The sequence below is a fragment of the Lepidochelys kempii genome, chromosome 3 (assembly GCF_965140285.1).
Source record: "Lepidochelys kempii isolate rLepKem1 chromosome 3, rLepKem1.hap1, whole genome shotgun sequence".
Taxonomy (NCBI): Eukaryota; Metazoa; Chordata; order Testudines; family Cheloniidae; genus Lepidochelys; species Lepidochelys kempii.
Window position 1 is genome coordinate 15366440 of NC_136382.1, and position 19930 is coordinate 15386369.

Here is a 19930-nt window from a genome sequence, read left to right on the forward strand (position 1 = left end):
TACTTTCTTATACTGATACATGGACTGTAATATACAATACAATTGCAATATAATCATGTACTTAATTGAACTGAGAATGATTCTTCTACTCTCAATTACTTTTAAGCCCTGAATTTTAAGATTGTTCATCTTTCACTTGCACCTTTTTGATTCCTATAATTGCCAGAGGTAGTATGCTTGTGTCAGATTAACACTATAGTAAGATGTCTCTAGCTGCAAGATATTCTGATTGTAGAATGCCCCTTCTATGTAAATTAACAGAGTTAGCTGATATTTTTTAATCAAAGCTACTTGTTCTACTTCATTAGTGTTTGAAAATGGGTTGGAGCTTTCCTTAATCTTCAGTGATGGAAATACGTGATGGACATCATAGAAGAGGAAGACATTTCATGTAATTTCAGCTATAATTTTATCAAATATTTTTTAAAGAAATAAAGCATAGACAATATTTGCTTTCGGTATCATAAGTGAAACCATACCACTAAACAATCATATCCTGTTTAGCCCATAATGACATCAGAAATATATGTTTATCATCTGCTCTGGACAACTTAGCATGTTTTTGGCCCTGGGCAAAGCAGAACTGAAACCATTTGCAGTTGTCCAAACCAAGATAACCACACATTTCTGAGGTAATTGATACCTAAAAGGAACACTGCCTTTAGATCACAGTTCACGATTTAAGTACACTAATTCCTTAAAGAAGGTTGTTAAAGTTTTGAAAGTATGTATGTCTATTGGACTTCCTCCAAAATTTAGCATGGGTTAATCATAATCTACTGCACACAGAAAATGTGATACACTAGACTACTTAACATACTAACAACTCTTCTTTTTAGGAATGGAATACATTCTCTGCAATTGCTTATTTCTCCCGATCCACTCCAAAAAATAAAATTAAAAAAAAGTGTGGAGGGGGGCAAAATTCTGAGCACTTTGAAGTAACATGCATCATGAACTAGATTTCTGGTTCTATTACAAACACTGACTACAGACTTCATGGAGTTTCAATGTGAATGTACTGTAAAAGTTATAGGGCATGGCTCTTTTCTCATTCTGGTGCAAATCATGAGTAAATTCATTGAAACTAATGGAACTAGACCACTGTAAAACCAGCGTCAGAGGAGAATCAATCCTATTATGAATTTAATTGCATCCCCTACGATTCATGAACTGAACTTTTATGAGTGGGGAAAAAAGGGTAAATGAAGTCATGCTAAAGCTTAGCCTATGGCATGTGAGCATATTCCCCAGCAGGCTGATAGAAAAGAATTATCTAGAAAGTAGGAATGGGCTCCTCCAGGATAAGTGTCTTCACACTTTTCAAGCAACTCCTACAGTTTAGCTGACTAAAAAGTTGGTTGTACTGGCACAAGTAAATGTAAAGCAGCAAACAGTTATGGGCCAGAACAGTTGCTCTCTCATTAATATAGTATTACTACTTACCACTTGTATACTGTGCCAAAAACATGAATGGTGCTGTACAGAAGCAATAAAAGGAAATGTCCTTCCTCCAAGGAACTTGAAATGCAGGTTGAGTGGTGGAGAGGGAAGATCTTAAATGACTTGGCTGAATTGCCACTCCTGCTACAGAGGCTGGAAACCATTGCTCTATGGCATGGTTGTGACCCCCAGGTTGAGAAACCACCCAGCCCTCCCCGTATTACTAAATGGGAGGAGATCCTGGCAAGATTCTGCCTAATTGGGATGGGAGGTCCAAGTACAAGAAAGACTGAAAACTACTATTCTAGCACAGGATGAAAATCAAGTTATTTCTTATCTAGGCTTCTTAGGAAATCCACCAACAGATAGAAGAACCAGGAAGGCATAGTTGTCAAATACGTCAGACAGCTCACCACAAAGAAAAGAAAAACAACAACAACAACAAAAACCCCTACCACCTCTCTACCACTGAAAATATGTAAATTCTTTTTAAAAAGCAAACAAGACACTTTAGAGATCTTATAAATAATACAAAGTAAAGACATTCAGGGCAGATCTCTGAAATAATAATGAAGATAGACTTTAAATGTATACATAGAAAAGGAAGCAGATCTTAAACAGAGAAGGATAAGCTCAAGACTGTGTGGTGTGGGAGCAGAACACTTTCCACTTTATTTCTAAGCTATGCTAACATGGAAAAAGGAAGCTGATTGTACATTTTTTAAAAACATTTTCCCATATAAAAGGAGTAATCAGAAAGACTTCCTCACAATTGGCACTATCCTAACCACAATATTTTGAAATAGAATTTGCTGTCTATCCAAGGAAAACAGAGCTGAGATGGATTGAAAGATCTATGACTACATCTAGTTCTTGTGGCACCTTAGAGACTAACCAATTTATTTGAGCATGAGCTTTCGTGAGCTACAGCTCACTTCATCGGATGCATACCGTGGAAACTGCAGCAGACTTTATATACACACAGAGAATATGAAACAATACCTCCTCCCACCCCACTGTCCTGCTGGTAATAGCTTATCTAAAGTGATCATCAGGTTGGGCCATTTCCAGCACAAATCCAGGTTTTCTCACCCTCCACCCCCCCACACAAATTCACTCTCCTGCTGGTGATAGCCCATCCAAAGTGACAACTCTTTACACAATGTGCATGATAATCAAGTTGGGCCATTTCCTGCACAAATCCAGGTTCTCTCACCCCCCTCCCAAAAACCACACACACAAACTCACTATCCTGCTGGTAATAGCTCATCCAAAGTGACCACTCTCCCTACAATGTGCATGATAATCAAGGTGGGCCATTTCCAGCACAAATCCAGGTTTTCTCACCCCCCCACCCCCATACACACACAAACTCACTCTCCTGCTGGTAATAGCTCATCCAAACTGACCACTCTCCAAGTTTAAATCCAAGTTAAACCAGAACATCTGGGGGGGGGGGTAGGAAAAAACAAGGGGAAATAGGCTACCTTGCATAATGACTTAGCCACTCCCAGTCTCTATTTAAGCCTAAATTAATAGTATCCAATTTGCAAATGAATTCCAATTCAGATGGTGGCAGAACCACTAACCCAGGAACTTATCCTTGCAACAAAGCCCGTTGCCAACTGTGCCCACATATCTATTCAGGGGACACCATCACAGGGCCTAATAACATCAGCCACACTATCAGAGGCTCGTTCACCTGCACATCCACCAATGTGATATATGCCATCATGTGCCAGCAATGGCCCTTTGCCATTTACATTGGTCAAACTGGACAGTCTCTACGTAAAAGAATAAATGGACACAAATCAGATGTCAAGAATTATAACATTCATAAACCAGTCGGAGAACACTTCAATCTCTCTGGTCACGCAATCACAGACATGAAGGTCGCTATCTTAAAACAAAAAAACTTCAAATCCAGACTCCAGCGAGAAACTGCAAAATTGGAATTCATTTGCAAATTGGATACTATTAATTTAGGCTTAAATAGAGACTGGGAGTGGCTAAGTCATTATGCAAGGTAGCCTATTTCCCCTTGTTTTTTCCTACCCCCCCCCCTCCCAGATGTTCTGGTTTAACTTGGATTTAAACTTGGAGAGTGGTCAGTTTGGATGAGCTATTACCAGCAGGAGAGTGAGTTTGTGTGTGTATGGGGGTGGGGGGGTGAGAAAACCTGGATTTGTGCTGGAAATGGCCCAACCTGATGATCACTTTAGATAAGCTATTACCAGCAGGACAGTGGGGTGGGAGGAGGTATTGTTTCATATTCTCTTTGTGTATATAAAGTCTGCTGCAGTTTCCACGGTATGCATCCAATGAAGTGAGCTGTAGCTCACGAAAGCTCATGCTCAAATAAATTGGTTAGTCTCTAAGGTGCCACAAGTACTCCTTTTCTTTTTGCGAATACAGACTAACACGGCTGTTACTCTGAAATACATCTAGTTCATCCCCCTACCTCTCAGCATGCATACGCAGGATATCAAGAAACATTTGCTTCTTTGAAGAAACATGGAAATAAGATTATATTTACACCATCTACCTAGAAAGGCATCAATGATTTGAAAAGTGGTGAGAAAAAAATATATCAGAACAACATGATCTATGACATCTATCGCACATTTCCTTTCTATTCTGGGATTGGATGTGAAAAGGACAGAAATTACCTCCATCCGCTCTTGTTTAACATCATCAATCTCATCATCTTCAAACATAGCCAAGAGCTCCCCAGTCTGATCAATAGAGTTGAGAAAGTCTTGAGCCAGCTTCTGACGTTTGTTGACACTGCTACTGTTGAATTTGTCTATAGAAAGGTGAACAAAATTAAAAACAAGTCTGTTATTTTGGTTCATCTGTGACTCTTTACATCTGCAAGACATACTTTAATAACATTAAAAGTGAGGACCTGTTTGAACAATACAGTGCTTCCCATTCTGCTAACAAATATATTCGAAATGTTCTGTTAGTCACTAAGTTTAAACCCTCTTTTGGAAAAGGACATTTTTGCTCATGGGAGGCTCTGTACCTGTGCACAGTTGTGAGGGCCTGCTTTTACTTATATCTTCACACCCATCCTCACACAATCATTAGTGCCTCCTGACCCCAAATGTCTGAGTTTGGAAAATGAGGCCATGACAACCACTTATCAAACTGCAACATTAATTACTAACATCACAGGCTTTCATAACCAGAGTGCAGTATGAAAGTGAACTATATCAAACAGGGCACTACCTGCTAATCATCTGAGCCAAAACTGCCCTATGCTCAACCATAACTGATACGCCCTCTGCCCTGCCAATCATAAGCAAACACTTTAAAACCCTTTCTTGTTACCACCTGATCTGCACAGAATCTTCCTGCGGAGGTGACTCCTCTCTCATGTGCATGCATACACTCAGCCAATGTAACACAGGGGAGAAAGTTCCTTCCCAAATGCATACATGGCAATCAGTCAATCTTAATGACCTTATGTCTTAAAAGCAATCATCACACAAACCTCAAAATGCAACTTTGCTGCTAGGACAGGATATAAGATAAGTCACCTCTCAGACAAACTCCAGAAGACCCTGGGTAAAAAGTTAACTAAACTGTTGGCATTAGAGCAGAATTAGAGCCTGTTTTATCCCACTGTCAACTACGGAGATAGTTGGACACACAGCCTATTTACCAAGAGGACAATCCCCTCCCGGTAAAGAAACAAACAAGAAAAAGGGGAAGGAAGACAACAAGCCAGTTGCTAAGTAGCCCATGAAGAAATCCTGGCACAACATGTCATATCTATATGAAGGCTGGGAACCTCATTTTGCTATAAAACTGAAAATTCAGCAAGTACAGTAGATGAGACCACAAAAAATGACGGTCAAATTTTCAAATGGGGCTTCTATAGTTTCAGCACTATATTTGCGCATACAATTTGTACAATGGACACTGCATGTGTAAAATACAGTGTGCTTAGAATTCATGGCTGCAACTATAAAGCCCCATTTGAAAATTTAACTCTTAATTTTCAGGGGAATACTTACTTTTTAGTGGCATTTTCAAAAGTTCATGACTTACAAAAGATTTAGATATGAAAACTATAATTTACTACTTAATTCAAATCAATTTAGTTCAATTTAGTGAGACTTTATTGGCATGACAAGCTACAAAAGTTTTGCCAAAGTGTAAAACAGAAAGAGACTCCCTCCTCAAGTATCTATTAAAAGTAAGAAAGATTTACCTCTGATCGGGTCTATCTGCAACCTTACTATCTGCCAATGAGAGGCCAGCTCTTCAGCTAGTGTAAATCAGCATGGCTTCTCTGACTTCAGTGGAGTTAAATGGATATTTACTAACTGAAGATTTGGCCCAAGATGAAACCAAAATCTACTCAGATTAAAAGTTATGTCCAGTTGTTTTAAATTCTGTGACTTGCTTATGAAATGGAGAAGAAAAAGTGTTTCCAATTGTTTAAACTATGCATTGGTTCCTTAAAATTTCAAACAACACAGGAAGAAAGTTCTGGTCATATATCAGTAGTAAGTGACTTTAAGATTATGGTTCCTTCGTAAAATATGTCAAAAACCCTTGATAATAAATTAACAAATGTCCATTCAAATGAATCTCAAAGACATGTACCTCTCCCTTGCACACTGTAGCTGCCACATTTAAATTACCCATACTGAAATCAATTAGCCTTTTAATCAGCACCAATTTCTTAGTTCAACACAGTTCTGACATTAAACAGTCCGACTTATCATTTGGATGGTGAATGGAAATATTGAACTTTTATGAAGTAATCTGAATGGAAAAGCACAAGGTTAAATGGACTTGCCAAATAAGCCAATATTTTGAGTGTCAAAAACTATTTAGATGGGCGTATATATTTTCTGTTGAGATTCACAGTGCACAATTTGATTATTCCCTTAAAAAGGCAAAAGTATCTTAAAGTTTTTCTACCTTCAAGGAGATCATCTTCTTCAATGCCTTTGACAATTTTAGATTTGTAGTCTCGGAAGAACATATATTTGAGCAGCCTTCTAAGCTTTTTCTAAGGGAGGAAAAAAAAGTACATTGATCATGATTAAAATGTATACAAAATGTTGCTTTACAGAATAGGGATCATTATAGAACACACACTGTGTGTACGTAGAGAGAGAGAGAAAGTAAGTATATTATTCGGTTAATATGTAATATTTACTAAATATATCCAGAATCTCTGATTTTCCAGCAGCTCAATGCATGGAAAACCCCAATGACTTTTAGGAATCATCCACATGAGCAGCTGCTAATTTGGGCCCTCTACAGATTTATTATAGTGCAGTGATAAAAATTCTATTGACTCTGGGGCCTAAATTTTCAAAAGTGACAGGTGATTTTTGGTGCCAAACCACTAAAGGCTGATTTTCAGAAGACGGATGCTCAACACTTTCAGAAAATCAGGCCTGCTTAAGGTATCTCAAGTTGGGCACCCAGAATCATTATTTACTTTTGAAAATTTAGCCTATAAACACACAGTTCCAGGAGCTCTGAGTGAACATTAACCAACCTCCTCTAACACCCTCTTGGAAGCCTAACAGCTACTGTGTGCATATCATGCTCTATGATTAGAGGTGAAAATTTTCAAATGATATGTCAAAAATAGGCCATTTTTCAAAATGAAAAATTATCAAGAATTTGTGCTTTGACAAAATCAGAAAACACAAACTGTTGCAGTTTCTCAGCTTTTTGGGTTTCTTTGGTTTATTGGTATCCCTTTCCCTTTCCTTTCTTACCTTATTTAGTGACAAAAGAAGAAAAAAGGGTAGTGATTAAAGAAAGAACAAGTGGGATAGAGGAAAAAAGGGGAAAAAAGGAAAAGGTAGAAAATGAAAAATATTAAAAAAAATCTAAGAAAATGTTGAATTTTGAAAATTTGTTCCTTGTGTAAACCTGGGGAATGAAAATGATTTCAACATTTTTAGTCCAAATTATTTCATTTCTTGACCAGAATACTTATCCATAGATCCCAAGGCTAGAAGGGACCACAGTGATCATCTAGTGGGACCTTCTGTATAGTTCAGGCCATAGAACTTCCCCAAAATAATGCCTAGAGTTCATCTTTTAGAAAAACATCCAATCTCAATTTAAAAATGGTCAGTGATAGAGAATCCACCACAACCCCTGGAAAATTGTTCCAGTGGTTAATTACCTTCATAGTCAAACATGTACACCTTATTTCTGAATTTGTCTACTTATTATAATAGAAAAAACTAAGGCAACCAAAATATGGGGTTGCATGACACTTTCCATTACAAAGTATTCTTATAGTCTTTTTCTGAGAAGCTCTAGCAGCTCCATTGTTTGCAGCAAGCCTACAAAATGCAGGAGGGACAGAGCACTGAGGCTAGAATTGTGTCATTTGTCCCATAAAATTCCAGTCAGGTTTGGCTGCAATATTAAACTGTTTAAAATCACCATTTCCCTTCTCTTGCTTGCATTCCTCAGGCAATTTTTGGCAACATACCAGAACAGTAACAGAATATGAACATTTTAAGGCCACCACACCACAGCAGCAGCAGAGACCCCATTCTAGGGCTCCCTTTATCACAACATACACTGCCCCACCCCAGACCTCGCACATGGCCTCAGCTGCCCATCCTCAGCTCAGTGCAGGCACCAAATAGAGTAGGAGCCCTTCATCTCACAGCGAGGGAGGGAGGAGAGAAGAGAGAGACAGACAGGCAGGAAATTATATTACAATAACATTATTTAAGTTGAAATATCAAGCATTTTTAAGTTAGGAAATGCCAGATTTACAGTTGCCTACACAATCTTAATTTTGACCCTGGGGTGTATGGATTGCAACTTTAATTACATGACCAGATACTATTTTTTCCACAGGACACCTGCGTCATTCAGTGCACAGGATGGACAAAGCTTACTTGAACAGCAGCTACTCAATATTTTATTTTCTCTTCATTGTTCAGTTTCCTTACTTTTGAGTGCTTGACTTTGCAACCTTAATAACATTCTTTCAGCAGTTTTTGTGTGCAACTTTCTAATTTCTTAAAAAGCAAACTAAAAAATAGAAAATCCATCATGTGGCATTATACTGACATCACATGGATCATCAGCAGGGTTGGAATCTGCAGATCCACCACACAGACCTCTGCCATTTGAGCCAACTGAGTAACTGACAGCAGTAGTAATTAGCCATCCTCTACTAGAGGGGAATGAGACACTGTGCCAGTGGGTTTCATAGATATTTGCTGACAGCAGAGGAATGGTGAGACTCAGGAATCTTGGGTTCCATTTCAGGCTCTGGAGGAGAACGTGCTTTACCATTTCTTTGCCAAGCTGTCCCTCCAACTTTTGCTCTCAGTCCTGGTCTCTTTGCCTAGGCATTCCAGTTCCTTCCCACCCCAACAACTCCTTGTCTTCAGTCTCCTTGATCAGTCAGTTCCAGTTCCCACATGCTGGCTGAAACACCAATGTGTCTTTCTCCCTTCCCCCCATCTCCCGATGCCTCCCCCCTCACTTAAGTTATTCCCTTCTCTGTCTCGTTCCCAGCCTTCTCATCTAAGCTCCTCCTTCCACCCAGTTCTTTCTCCCAGTCTCTTTGCTCAGCCAGTCCCAGCTGTTCCCCGGCATCCTAGCTCCTCATCAGATCTGTCTCCCCACCCCACACCAGCAGATCGGTCTTCCCACTGTCACACTGCTTCCCATTTCCTGTCTTCTTGCCCAGCCAGTCTTAGTCTCTAACCCCTGCTCCCAATGTAAGTCTCCTGGCCGAGTCAGTCCCAGTTCCCACCCTGCAACCCCATCTTCCAGTCCCAGTCATGGGTTACCCCGAGCAACTTGTCTCATTTGGTCCCCCCCCCCCGCATGCCAGCTTTGGTTCTTGTCCCATCTATATTTATATCAGGTAGCTTCTTCTTCCATGCTGCACATCAGCAATGGGGGCATTGCAAGCACAGGAGAGACAGGTTTCCTGGTCTCAATTCTTGTACCCAGCCCAACATGTCTGCACCAGCCCAGAGCCGCCAGTGCATGGAAAGTCACGCTCAGTCATGTCAGCTGGAGCATGTTCATTATAGATGGAATCCTTAGAATTTTTATCTGTTAAGCTCTAGGAAGTCTCTACTGAGCATGTGCAAACTGATTTTTCAAAGGCTTATAACTTGACCTAATTTGGGTGCATTTTCATGGGGATGGCAAAAAGCACATTCTTGACACACAGACCACACTCTTGCCAAATTTCAAGTTCATATTTCACAGCATGGAGGGACTAGAGCCTCACAAAGCAAAGGTCACCGGAATATTTTTAACATGGCCAAAAAAGTGTATTTGTCCCTAGCTTAGTTCTTAGAAAAGTGTACATCATTTTAGTTGAAATTTTCCACAAAATTTCAGCCTGAGGAGACACTTGGCAAGAAAAATTTCAGTCCAAATGGTTAAAATTTGACAAAGTTATAAGCAACTGAAAATGAAGTCTTATAAAAGGCAACTTTAACAACAGAGTTGCTGGTAGCCCCGGTATAATAATGAAATGGTGGTCCATGTTGCAAAGAGATTACAATCTAAGTAGACAATGAGACCTGATTGTGAAGAAAGAAAAGGTCATATATACATCTTGTTAGTTTCTGACCTTAAAATACTTTAGGATATATGTTGAATTGGCTAGGAGTCTGTTAGATATTGTAGTTTATTTTTATAAGCTAACGTTCTTATTTTGAGGAAATCGAGGGGAGGAAATGGAGGTCAGCAGTGGAAGACTAATCAAGAGAGGGATTTGAAGGAGAAGTGGCAAGCAGGATCAGAGAAGGTATTTCATGTTTGGTGACAGTGCAAACCACAGCTGGCTGTGGAAGATGGATGCCAAAATACAGTAAGACATGTTGATTGATGAAAATGTAAAATCTGATGTAGAAGGAGATCAGAGGCCTGCAGAAGGATTCAAATAAGAAGGAAAAATTCATAATAATGAGAGCTGAAGACGATTTTAGTTGCAACATGCAGGATTAACTGGAGTGTACAGTTTGAGGGTGCCAATACTCAAGATGAGAGAGGAATGGGATATCAACCAGGGTTTTGGAAGCTTGTTTGGGAGGGAGGAAGAAGGAAGAGAGATGATTTGGGGAAATATTATTAAAAAACAGACATGATTTATTGACATCCTAGATGTAGAGAGGGGAAAGGACAGAGCTGTGCCAAGTGTCACATCAGGAGCCAGAGTTCAGGTAAGCGGAAGGATGTTATAATGATTGTTAATGATATAAGTGGAAGGGAGAGAGAGGCTACGGCTTATCATAGTCTAAATTATTATTTGAGATGAAAACAACCTACTAGGTCAACTTGCTATCACTCTGCCAGTGCAGGTGAAAACAATCAAGTGAAAAATCTATTGATAAGTTGAAGTTATCCCAGAAACTAAAACTGAACTAATTATAATGACATTATCCTTTTTACAAATTGCTATTCATAAGGATGCCTCCCTTGGTTTAAACTAAGTGAACAGATTAAACTAACATACACATTGTCTAACTTACAGTTCATAATATAAATTGACTAGCTTATTACTGTACCTTATCTTTGCGCATCAAAAACAGAAGATCTTCAGCAGAGATGACTCGAGCTCCTCTCATCTGAGAAACTTCAGCTGCTTGCTGCAACTGATAAAAACAAAGAAATGTACAACTATGGCTTCTGTAATATATGTTGTATTTAGTAGGTTTCAAAATAGGTTCAGATAAATACACTGTGGTGACATGTTGGAAAATATAGATCATCTTAAAAATATAGGCTGGGACTTTCAGAAGTGCCGAAGGGAGTCAATCACCCAACTCCCATTAACCAAAATTCCAGCCATAAATTATATAAAGACTGAAAAGCTTTTGGCATATCTCAACAATCATAATGCTGCATTTAAAAGTAAAACCTCTTGTTTCTCAGCATATACAATTGTAATTTCTACCATTTCTTTTCTTCAAAACATTTTCTAGTGCAGTCTAGAGAACAGACATGAGTCCTCTAATGCAGACAAGTAAAAAGCAAAGCTCTTCCTATAAAAGGGGCAGACTAGCTGGCTGATTCTGCTGAGAATTTCTGGGCAATAGCAAACATTAATTCTATAAATATACAGGAAGACATTTTTAGGGAAAAGTCCTTCACTTTCAACAGTACCAATCTTATCCATACACTAGGAATGTTCTTTTTCACTCAGACTTGAAGGACACAAAGAAAGAATTGAGCAATTGCATAGGTTTAGATTATGGCTGCCACGGGAGTGCGAAGGGAAAGAACTGCCTTCATCTACATTATAATCATTGTGGCCTAAAGGTTGTGCCTCTACAGGCCAGCAAGACCTCCAAGTCCATTGAGTCTTCTGTCCATGGATCAAAGGTCTCCTGAGAAGAGCCTTTAATGGAACATATAATAAATAACCCCCTTTACACCAACAGCAATGTGGGTGGCTTCAAAAAAATTGCGCAAAGAGTCCACTTCCAAGTCCCAAAGAGTCCATTTTAAAGACAGCATAACACGAGTTGACACCAAACCTATGGCAAACTGATAAATAACAAGTTGCTGGGCTAATGAGGCCTAATCCCAAACCCAATGAAGTCACTGGAATTCCTTCCACTGAATCCAATGGGCTTTGAATCAGGCTGGCGGTCACTTTGAACACCAGGTCGGGGGACAGAGTTCTCATTGGACTAGTTGCTTCCCTATCCCAAGCTTGGGAAATATTTTTCCAGTAAGGAGAATTTCATCACAGGATGTTTGCTTTCATCCCCGTCTTTCTCAGCTGGTGGGAGGAATACAATTACATTAAAACTCATGTGTACACCTGCAACATGATACAAAAAATATATATCTCATTTCTTTTCATGCAAAAATGCCTCCATACTCCACTTTCAGAAATACATTAATGCACCTGAAAATAATTTGTAGAAATTCTATCCTTCATACTCATGCTAGCAATGGTTTCACTCAGCATCACTGGCTGAATAAGTATATTATTAATCTGAGCTCCCATGCTGCTATGTCTTGAAATAGACCTATTCAGAAGTTAAAAAGATCAACAAAAACAGTAGCTGTTTCTAATATCCAAAGGAGAAAAAAAAGATTTTCATTTTGGCAAGTGTTCAGTGGGCAAAGGATTCAGTCCATAAATCATAATACTGGACTGCATTAATTTTTTTCCACACTAATCACATGCACACAAAACGTTAACTGTATCTGGTATGCACAACACAAAACATACTGCATGAAAAGCTTCAGATTTTTCCTTGAAATGCTCACTTGGGCCTTTACAGCGACAGAGAGCAGAGAGTTTTCAGGAATTCAGAAGTCACAGTAACATAATCTTACTTGAAACTGAACTGGAAAATGTAAGAATGTGAAAAATGATCGTTCTATTTTTTGGCAAAGGCAAAACTGCTTCTTATTCTGATTAGTCTGAGGGCACACAAGGTACTTATATTTCCAGCATAAAATATAAAGAGGCTGGGGAAAAATATAAAAAGAATGGGTTGCATTTATCCCTGGTGTAACTCAGATCAAGTCAACAGAGTTACCCTATGGGTGAATTTGGGCCAATACATTTATAAGTGTTTCAAAAACTGACCTTGGCATGGACAATAATGCAACGCAGCCTTTTCAAATATCATAAAATTGGAGAACTACTGAAACTGAAAAGATATCTTAGTGTAACTCCTCTCTGTGCAGAAAATACCATCGTTTAAGACACTTGCATTATCCTTACAACATTCTTCTTCCAATCACAAAAAAATGACATCTTAATTTATGTCAACTACAAACAAATCTTCTTTCAAATGACAATGAAGATATGAATGTGACAAAAATAATTTAAAATGAAGGCTTCTCCTTCCTTACCAACAAAATAATGGTGTAAACGAAGCACATTTGGCCAGACTCAGGCCTCATTTACACCCAAGAAAATCCAGAATAACTTCACTGATTTCAACAGAAGTATTCTGGATTTACACTAGTGCAAGCAAGATCAAAATCTGGCTTAATGTCCTTAGTTCATACCAACACAATAGGAGCTACATAGTTGAATTTTCTCGGTTTAGTTGGTTGGTGCACCTCCTTAATTTAGTGAAAGCACAACGAAGCTCTGTATTTTATTTCTTCAATTTTTTTTTTAAAAAAAAGGCAAAACAGGAGAATAATTCTTTCATGCAAGGTTATAAAATATGAATTATTTATTCAAAGAGCCCATAACTACTTCTGAACTGGTACATACATATTTACCTGAGTAACTGGAACACATTCAGGTAAATATGTATTTAGGCATTTTTTTAAAAGTATATGCCACATAGTCCAGGCTGGGGGCAAAATATGTATTTATAGTTTTAAACAGCATATAATTGACTCATATAACCACAATATCTGAGTGCAAAGCTATAATTGTATTGTAATGAACTGTCGTGACTGTCAGAATTACTATTAATATACAACGTTTCAATTCCTTCCCTTCCTAGGGACTGAGGGCCCTGGCTTCAGGAGAATTCCTATGATCATGTTGTGTGGGGAAGGGGGATTTCAGGAAATTGCATAGAGGATATATACGTCAAGCTCTGTATAGCTCAGCTCCCTCGGAACATCAGGTCCAGTTATGCATCACTGCAGTCTATAGGAGTTTTGCCATTGGCTTCAATGGGAGCAAAGTCAGCCTCAAGTGCAATGGCTTTTTAGGATGGAACAGCCAGTGATAGGGCAAGTGGATCTACTGCCACTGTCTCCACATGGTGTTTGGGGGTGGGATGTAGTGTAGGGGCTATGAAGACTATTCCCATGCTGAGGCTGCAGTAACAACTGTGAAGTGGCATCAGTGCTGCCCTGACCCCTGGTGAAGATGTAGGATTGTTTCCCACCATCTTCCTGTGGAGTTCCCTAATCCCTACTCGAATTAGAGCACTCAGGTTGGGCACTAGGAACAGAACTTGCTGTAGTCTGAGTGCAAAGCTACTGTATATTAATAGTTTTTTATCTTTAAATTATTAAATATGCTTAGTCAATATTTGAAAACATTTTATTTTGAGCTATTTTAATGCACAGGAAGCACCCACACATATTTAGCCTTTTAAGAACAAAAAAAAAGGCAAGCCCAATTTTCTCAAAATTAGGAAAAAAAGAAAAGAAACCTCAGAATTTTTATTACAATAAAATTATGAATCCCTGAAAATAAAAGTGTTGAAATAACCCTAATTATAGCAGTGCAAATGAGTTCATGAAAACTAAGTATATTTTACAATTTTGCACGTTACAAAGAAAGTAGTATATACTGTAACTATATTTTAAAATCTGAGAAGAAATACTGGGGAATAGTACTTTAAAAGTTAATTACTGGTTTAATGAGTTAACTAGAATATGTTAATAGTCACCTTAGGGCTTATTTATTTTTCTCTCTCTTTTTCTTTTTGTAACTTCTACAAATTATAAATTTGATTAAAGGAGTACTCACTCTGCTGTGACAGTAACAGTTACCTCAATCAATACAGTCTGTTTTTTCACAATGAATTTTTTCACAACAAACAATTGCGGCAAACATTGTAAAGAAAATATTTTAACAAAATAGGTAAAAGGCTGGAAACCAAACAGGTTGTATTTGTGAAACAATCATTACAGTTCTTAAACTACATTAAAGAACGGTGCTAAGAAAGGCTAAGTGCTAACGTTTGCGTACCTTTAAAGTGGTCAGAGCCAAAAATAATGCTTTAAGAAACTACGCTTTTGCTTTCATTATGAAGGTAAATTAGATCATAGTTCATCTGGTTACAAATTGGGGTTTTTTATGCGTATATCAAAAATAATAATTCTTTTAATCTTCCACTGTGCCAAAAAGGTGCAACAATAGCTTATTATGAACTTGGGTACAAAACTATAAGTAGCTTTTAGTATATTCTATACATAGTACTCCAGTATACTTTGAAGGCACGTAAGTGTTAGACGTAAACACAGTTTTTAATTTTAGGCTTTTTCATATACCATTTTTATGAGCAAATAAAGCTTTTGCCAGAAATTCTAGTTTTAATGTAATAGGGAAAGATATTAAAAAGTGTTTTTACAAGTCAGCACTGTATAGGCGTTAAAGAGACACAGTGCACTGAGAGAACTATTACATTATGTGGTCTATTATCATAGCACACTAGTAGGTAAAGGTTTAGTAGGGGCACAGTGTTTTAAATGCATGACTAAATCCCTGAACTGTGTTCTGAAAAGGTAAGCTTCATTTTGAAGGTTGACGGATTTCAATTAATTTTCAGTTATTAGGAAGCCATTATCAAGGCTAATATATTTTCTTGAAGTGTATTTAATGGTGCAACAGGTGCCAGGGTGCCAAACTGGGAGAATAAAGCCCCGCATTCTATTCTGAGGTCTTTAGTGGTGCATAGGCTTTTGCTAGCCCTCCTCAGAGGGTGAATTTCAGCACTCTAATTAGAGGTAGTGACTTGATTCTCAACCCTAAAGTGGACTAAGAGAGTTTAGTTCAGCCTCCATGACAATTCAGTCCTTGGACACTCTGATAAGACACTGCTGTCAAGGGTACAATTTGTGATGTTTTTAAAAATGTGGATATTTGTTCACTAGTAGCTAGACAGAAATCACCAAGTTATTTCACTATTCCTTCATAGCAGCCATCAGATGATAACTTTCAGATGCCACGATTTGGGCCATATTCAGAGCAGTGATGTCGAACATAAAAGAGCAGCATCAATTACCAATTCTTTGAGCCTTCAAGCTTCCTTTTTCATCTTTCTACACATGTTTCAAGATCTAGCTCTCTGTTCTGTACTAAAAATCAGCAGCCAGTTTAAGGTGTAAAGAGGACAATAAGAAAATACAAAGCTGTTTGGTGGCATGATTGACATAAAGGACTAGGAATCTGAACAGACTTTGGGCTTTAAATCTGAGTCACTCACTCACTCAGGAACTTTGGCAAGTCACTTGACTTCCTTGTTATTAGCCTTATTTCTATTACAGTAACTCCCAGAGGCCCCCATCATGAATTACCAAACTACCACCAATGGAACAAACCAAAGTGTCCTACAAGTGGCCTTGAAAATACCTTAACACAGACAAGTATTAGTAGGAGCACAAAAAACAAAACTAATTTTTCAGTTATTCTAGTGAAAGAGAAGCCATCAACTGGAAAATCATTGGTTTGATCCTCTTATTTCATCAGCCCTACTTGGTCCTACAGCCTGTCTGGCTCCAGGGGAATCATCCCAAAGGGTGGTGTAGAGATGCCACAGACCAGTCTTCAGATTATTCTAATGTATGTTGGGGAGAACCAGCCTTGCACACAGTGACCTTCAGATTGCACCCCTCTCTCCTGAACTGCACGGTGTACACATTAGCTGGAATCCAGAAACTAGCCTCACATTTCCATCTGAACATTTTTAAATCTGCTATTGTTATACAAATAAAATCCTAAAGATTACTGTAATGGAGAGAGAATATAGTGGCAAATTGTGCCGGTCTGTTTGTATTGTACACTTGACAAATTTTTGGACATAGTCATCTTCACCGTTTTGTTGATTGTACACATACTTTCTCAGACGTTGTAAGAGGGCGTTTACCAGTAACCTCAGCAGACCTGAAACGGAAAAGTCAGCAAGCAGCAGGCATATGTTTACAGGAAGAAAAAGGGGCAGAGGAGAAGTAGCTTTCAGCATGTTTGGTGTTGTTGCTCTTCAGCTCTTCCAAAAGACCCTTCTGAACATAAACAGAATAGAAAAATCCAGTCAGCCATTTTTTTAACTAGATGGAGCAAGTGGAGTAGTAATTTACCCATTTCATGCCAATGGCCATCCCCTGCACAAAGCCAGAGTACTATTCTGGGGGTTGAGATGGGTTTTGGGTGAATTTCATCCACGGACAACATTAAAAAAGAAGGTTTCGGAGAAGAAACAAAGAAAATGAAGAGACACAATTGAATGCTACTTACTAAATAGTGCTAGCTAAATGGATTTGCTATATTTACACTGAGGCACGATGAATATTACAATCCACATCTGACTCAAAGTGCTGGATTAGCACCTTGCAAAGTGCTGGATTAGCACCTTCAGTCTCTGTGTTACCTTTGCTCCATGGGGAAATAAACTGAGCCAGCCTTTTTTTGGTGCAGATTACTTCCCCCTCTACCAGCTCAGGCTGTTTGGGGCTAAGGAGGTATTCCGGGGTCTCCCCACTTCCCTGTCCACTTGAGTAGGAGAAGGAAGTGGTAGCTGCTCTCCACTGCCATGCAGGGTCTAGGGATGCTGATAGCCTATTGCGGAGAGTGAGGTGGTTCCTTACAGACACCTTTTTCTCTCTATGGATGGGCATGCAGGCTCACAGTTGGGCCCCATATTACATGTATAAGATAAGTTATGTTAAATTACAATCACTCACAGAAAATGGCAAAAAAATATAGAATCTCTATTTCCTAAGCCTTTCCCAGACGATCAAACCTACTTGTTGATAGATGCAAACAATTAGTGATTTATTATTGCATGAAGCAAATTAAATAATGGAAGCACATATACACTACTTTACTAAAATTACTTCCATCATTCCTGTACACATATTGCTGTTTCAATAGAAGTCAAGCCTTAAGTCAAAGGGTCTACCGTGATATTTCTTAAGTCTGTTTTTATATTACTATTTTAACTCATATATGAACTCACACTTCTAAAATGAAATCCTGCTATTACAATTTTCAAATATTAAAACATACAGAAGAACTTTAAGTATAGCAAGAATAATTCTCAAATTTTAACTTAAGCTTCAGCAAGTTAAATTGTCATTCCCCTTCTTTATTTTTTCCATTTAAATTCTGAAATTAAAGCTGGAGGTCTAATATTTTCATGTCCATAATCTTTGCAATCTACATGGAAAGAAAGTATTGCATTCTTGGTACTGTCTAAAAGCCAATACGGACCAAAAAGCTTTCATTATATTAAAAACAAAAACAAACTCTGTAGTTCTTACAGTTGTGAAGCAAAGTTTGAAAAATGTGATATGAATGTAAATGATGCAGTGATGTCTGCAAGAGACTGCAGACAGCTTGAAATACTAGCTCAGAAAGATGTTAACTCCAAGATCAGCTGCCACCCCTTTCACCCCCCACCCCGCCCAGCAGTGAACTTTCTGGAAGCAGGGCGAAATTGCTGGGTTCAGAGCACCTATCCCACCCACTAGATACATTCTATATACTGGGATGCCACTGAAAGTCAATGGGAGTTGGGTGCCTAACTTACTTCAACTTCTCTGAAAATCCCAGCCTAAATAAGTACTGAAAATATTAAAAGAAATAATACTGAAACCACCTACTCTTTGACTTCCCACTTTCATAAGCAATTGTGTAATTTTTGCATCAGTATGAATGCAGCTAGTTCCAAGTTATATATTTAAGGGACACATTGAATCTAAATAAATATGTCTGACTGCCCTTCATGATTCCATAATGCTGCTTTTCCTTACGAGTTAATTTATAAAGTTATTAGAAATCAATAACTGAACCATTCTTGTAGAATTTTTTAAATAATCATTTAGCTCTCTTAAGCATTGAATAAATGATATGTTTTCTGATATTTGAGCTATTTGTTTAAATATATTTCTTCTGTACTAATTATTTCTATTCTTTCCACAGTGTTTATTATGGTATGCACACCAGCATGTGAGGTTTATATTATATTGGTTTCCTCTCCTACGGTTTCAAACACACTTGACAGCCAAAGCCAGCTACCATTTAGGATTATTTTGATGTGATTACTAATTTTGCGAAGTAGAAGAAACTGTTCTTTGTTGGCTTAGATTCTATCCTAATGTTCTAATTACGTGCATCATTGTGAGCATATGAATATGTTTCCTCCCTGTGGTGTTACACAAAGTAGCATTTATTTAAATCCTGTACCATTAAATTGTTTATATAGGAAAGTAATATTTACTCCATATTTGTTTAATCAAATTAGATGCAAGATACTAAATAAATACTATTCTCTCTTATGATGGTGCTATTCAGTGGCCTTCATCAGGGTTACTATAGGGAGGCTTTAGCTCATATAAAACTACAGACTGAGCAAACCTTACAGATATATAAAGTAGAGTTATGTGAAAATGTTTGCAATGTAACACAAAACTAAGCAACACTTGTCTGGTTTTCTTTTTTGTCATAAGCCAGGAAATTAACACATATTCACCTATTCAAAAATGAAGATTAAACATATTTTTGCTAAACCTGAGGCTGACAAAAGATTATCAGAGAGGGAAAAAAAATGTTTCAAACGAAAATCAAAGCAGCATTCAGATACTTTCTTGTGGAATGTGATGAAAAGAGAACTGACAGGGATTTTACCCTTCTGGCTTAGCAGATATCAAAACCAAAAAAGACTTTCCCAGAGAGCCGCAAAAAGAAGACCAAATACTTAAGATAAAATTCAAGTAATGTGAAGAAAAAATGGTTAGCTACCTCTCTTAACTGTTGTTCTTCAAGATGTGCTGCTCATGTCCA

At 38.1% G+C, this 19930-nt stretch overlaps 1 protein-coding gene across 22 annotated transcripts in view; it reads right to left on the bottom strand.

The window, feature by feature from the left end:
- Positions 1-19930, bottom strand: part of SUPT3H (SPT3 homolog, SAGA and STAGA complex component) — a 470436-nt gene that overhangs the window by 120633 nt on the left and 329873 nt on the right. For all 22 annotated transcript variants that reach the window (XM_073335778.1, XM_073335781.2, XM_078852051.1 and 19 more), the window contains 3 exons: positions 10992-11078; positions 6385-6475; positions 4113-4249 (listed from right to left, as the gene is read on the bottom strand). In XM_073335778.1, coding sequence (XP_073191879.1) covers positions 4113-4249; positions 6385-6475; positions 10992-11051 — 288 coding nt within the window. In that variant the 5' untranslated portion in view covers positions 11052-11078. The remainder of the gene's footprint in view (positions 1-4112; positions 4250-6384; positions 6476-10991; positions 11079-19930) is intronic.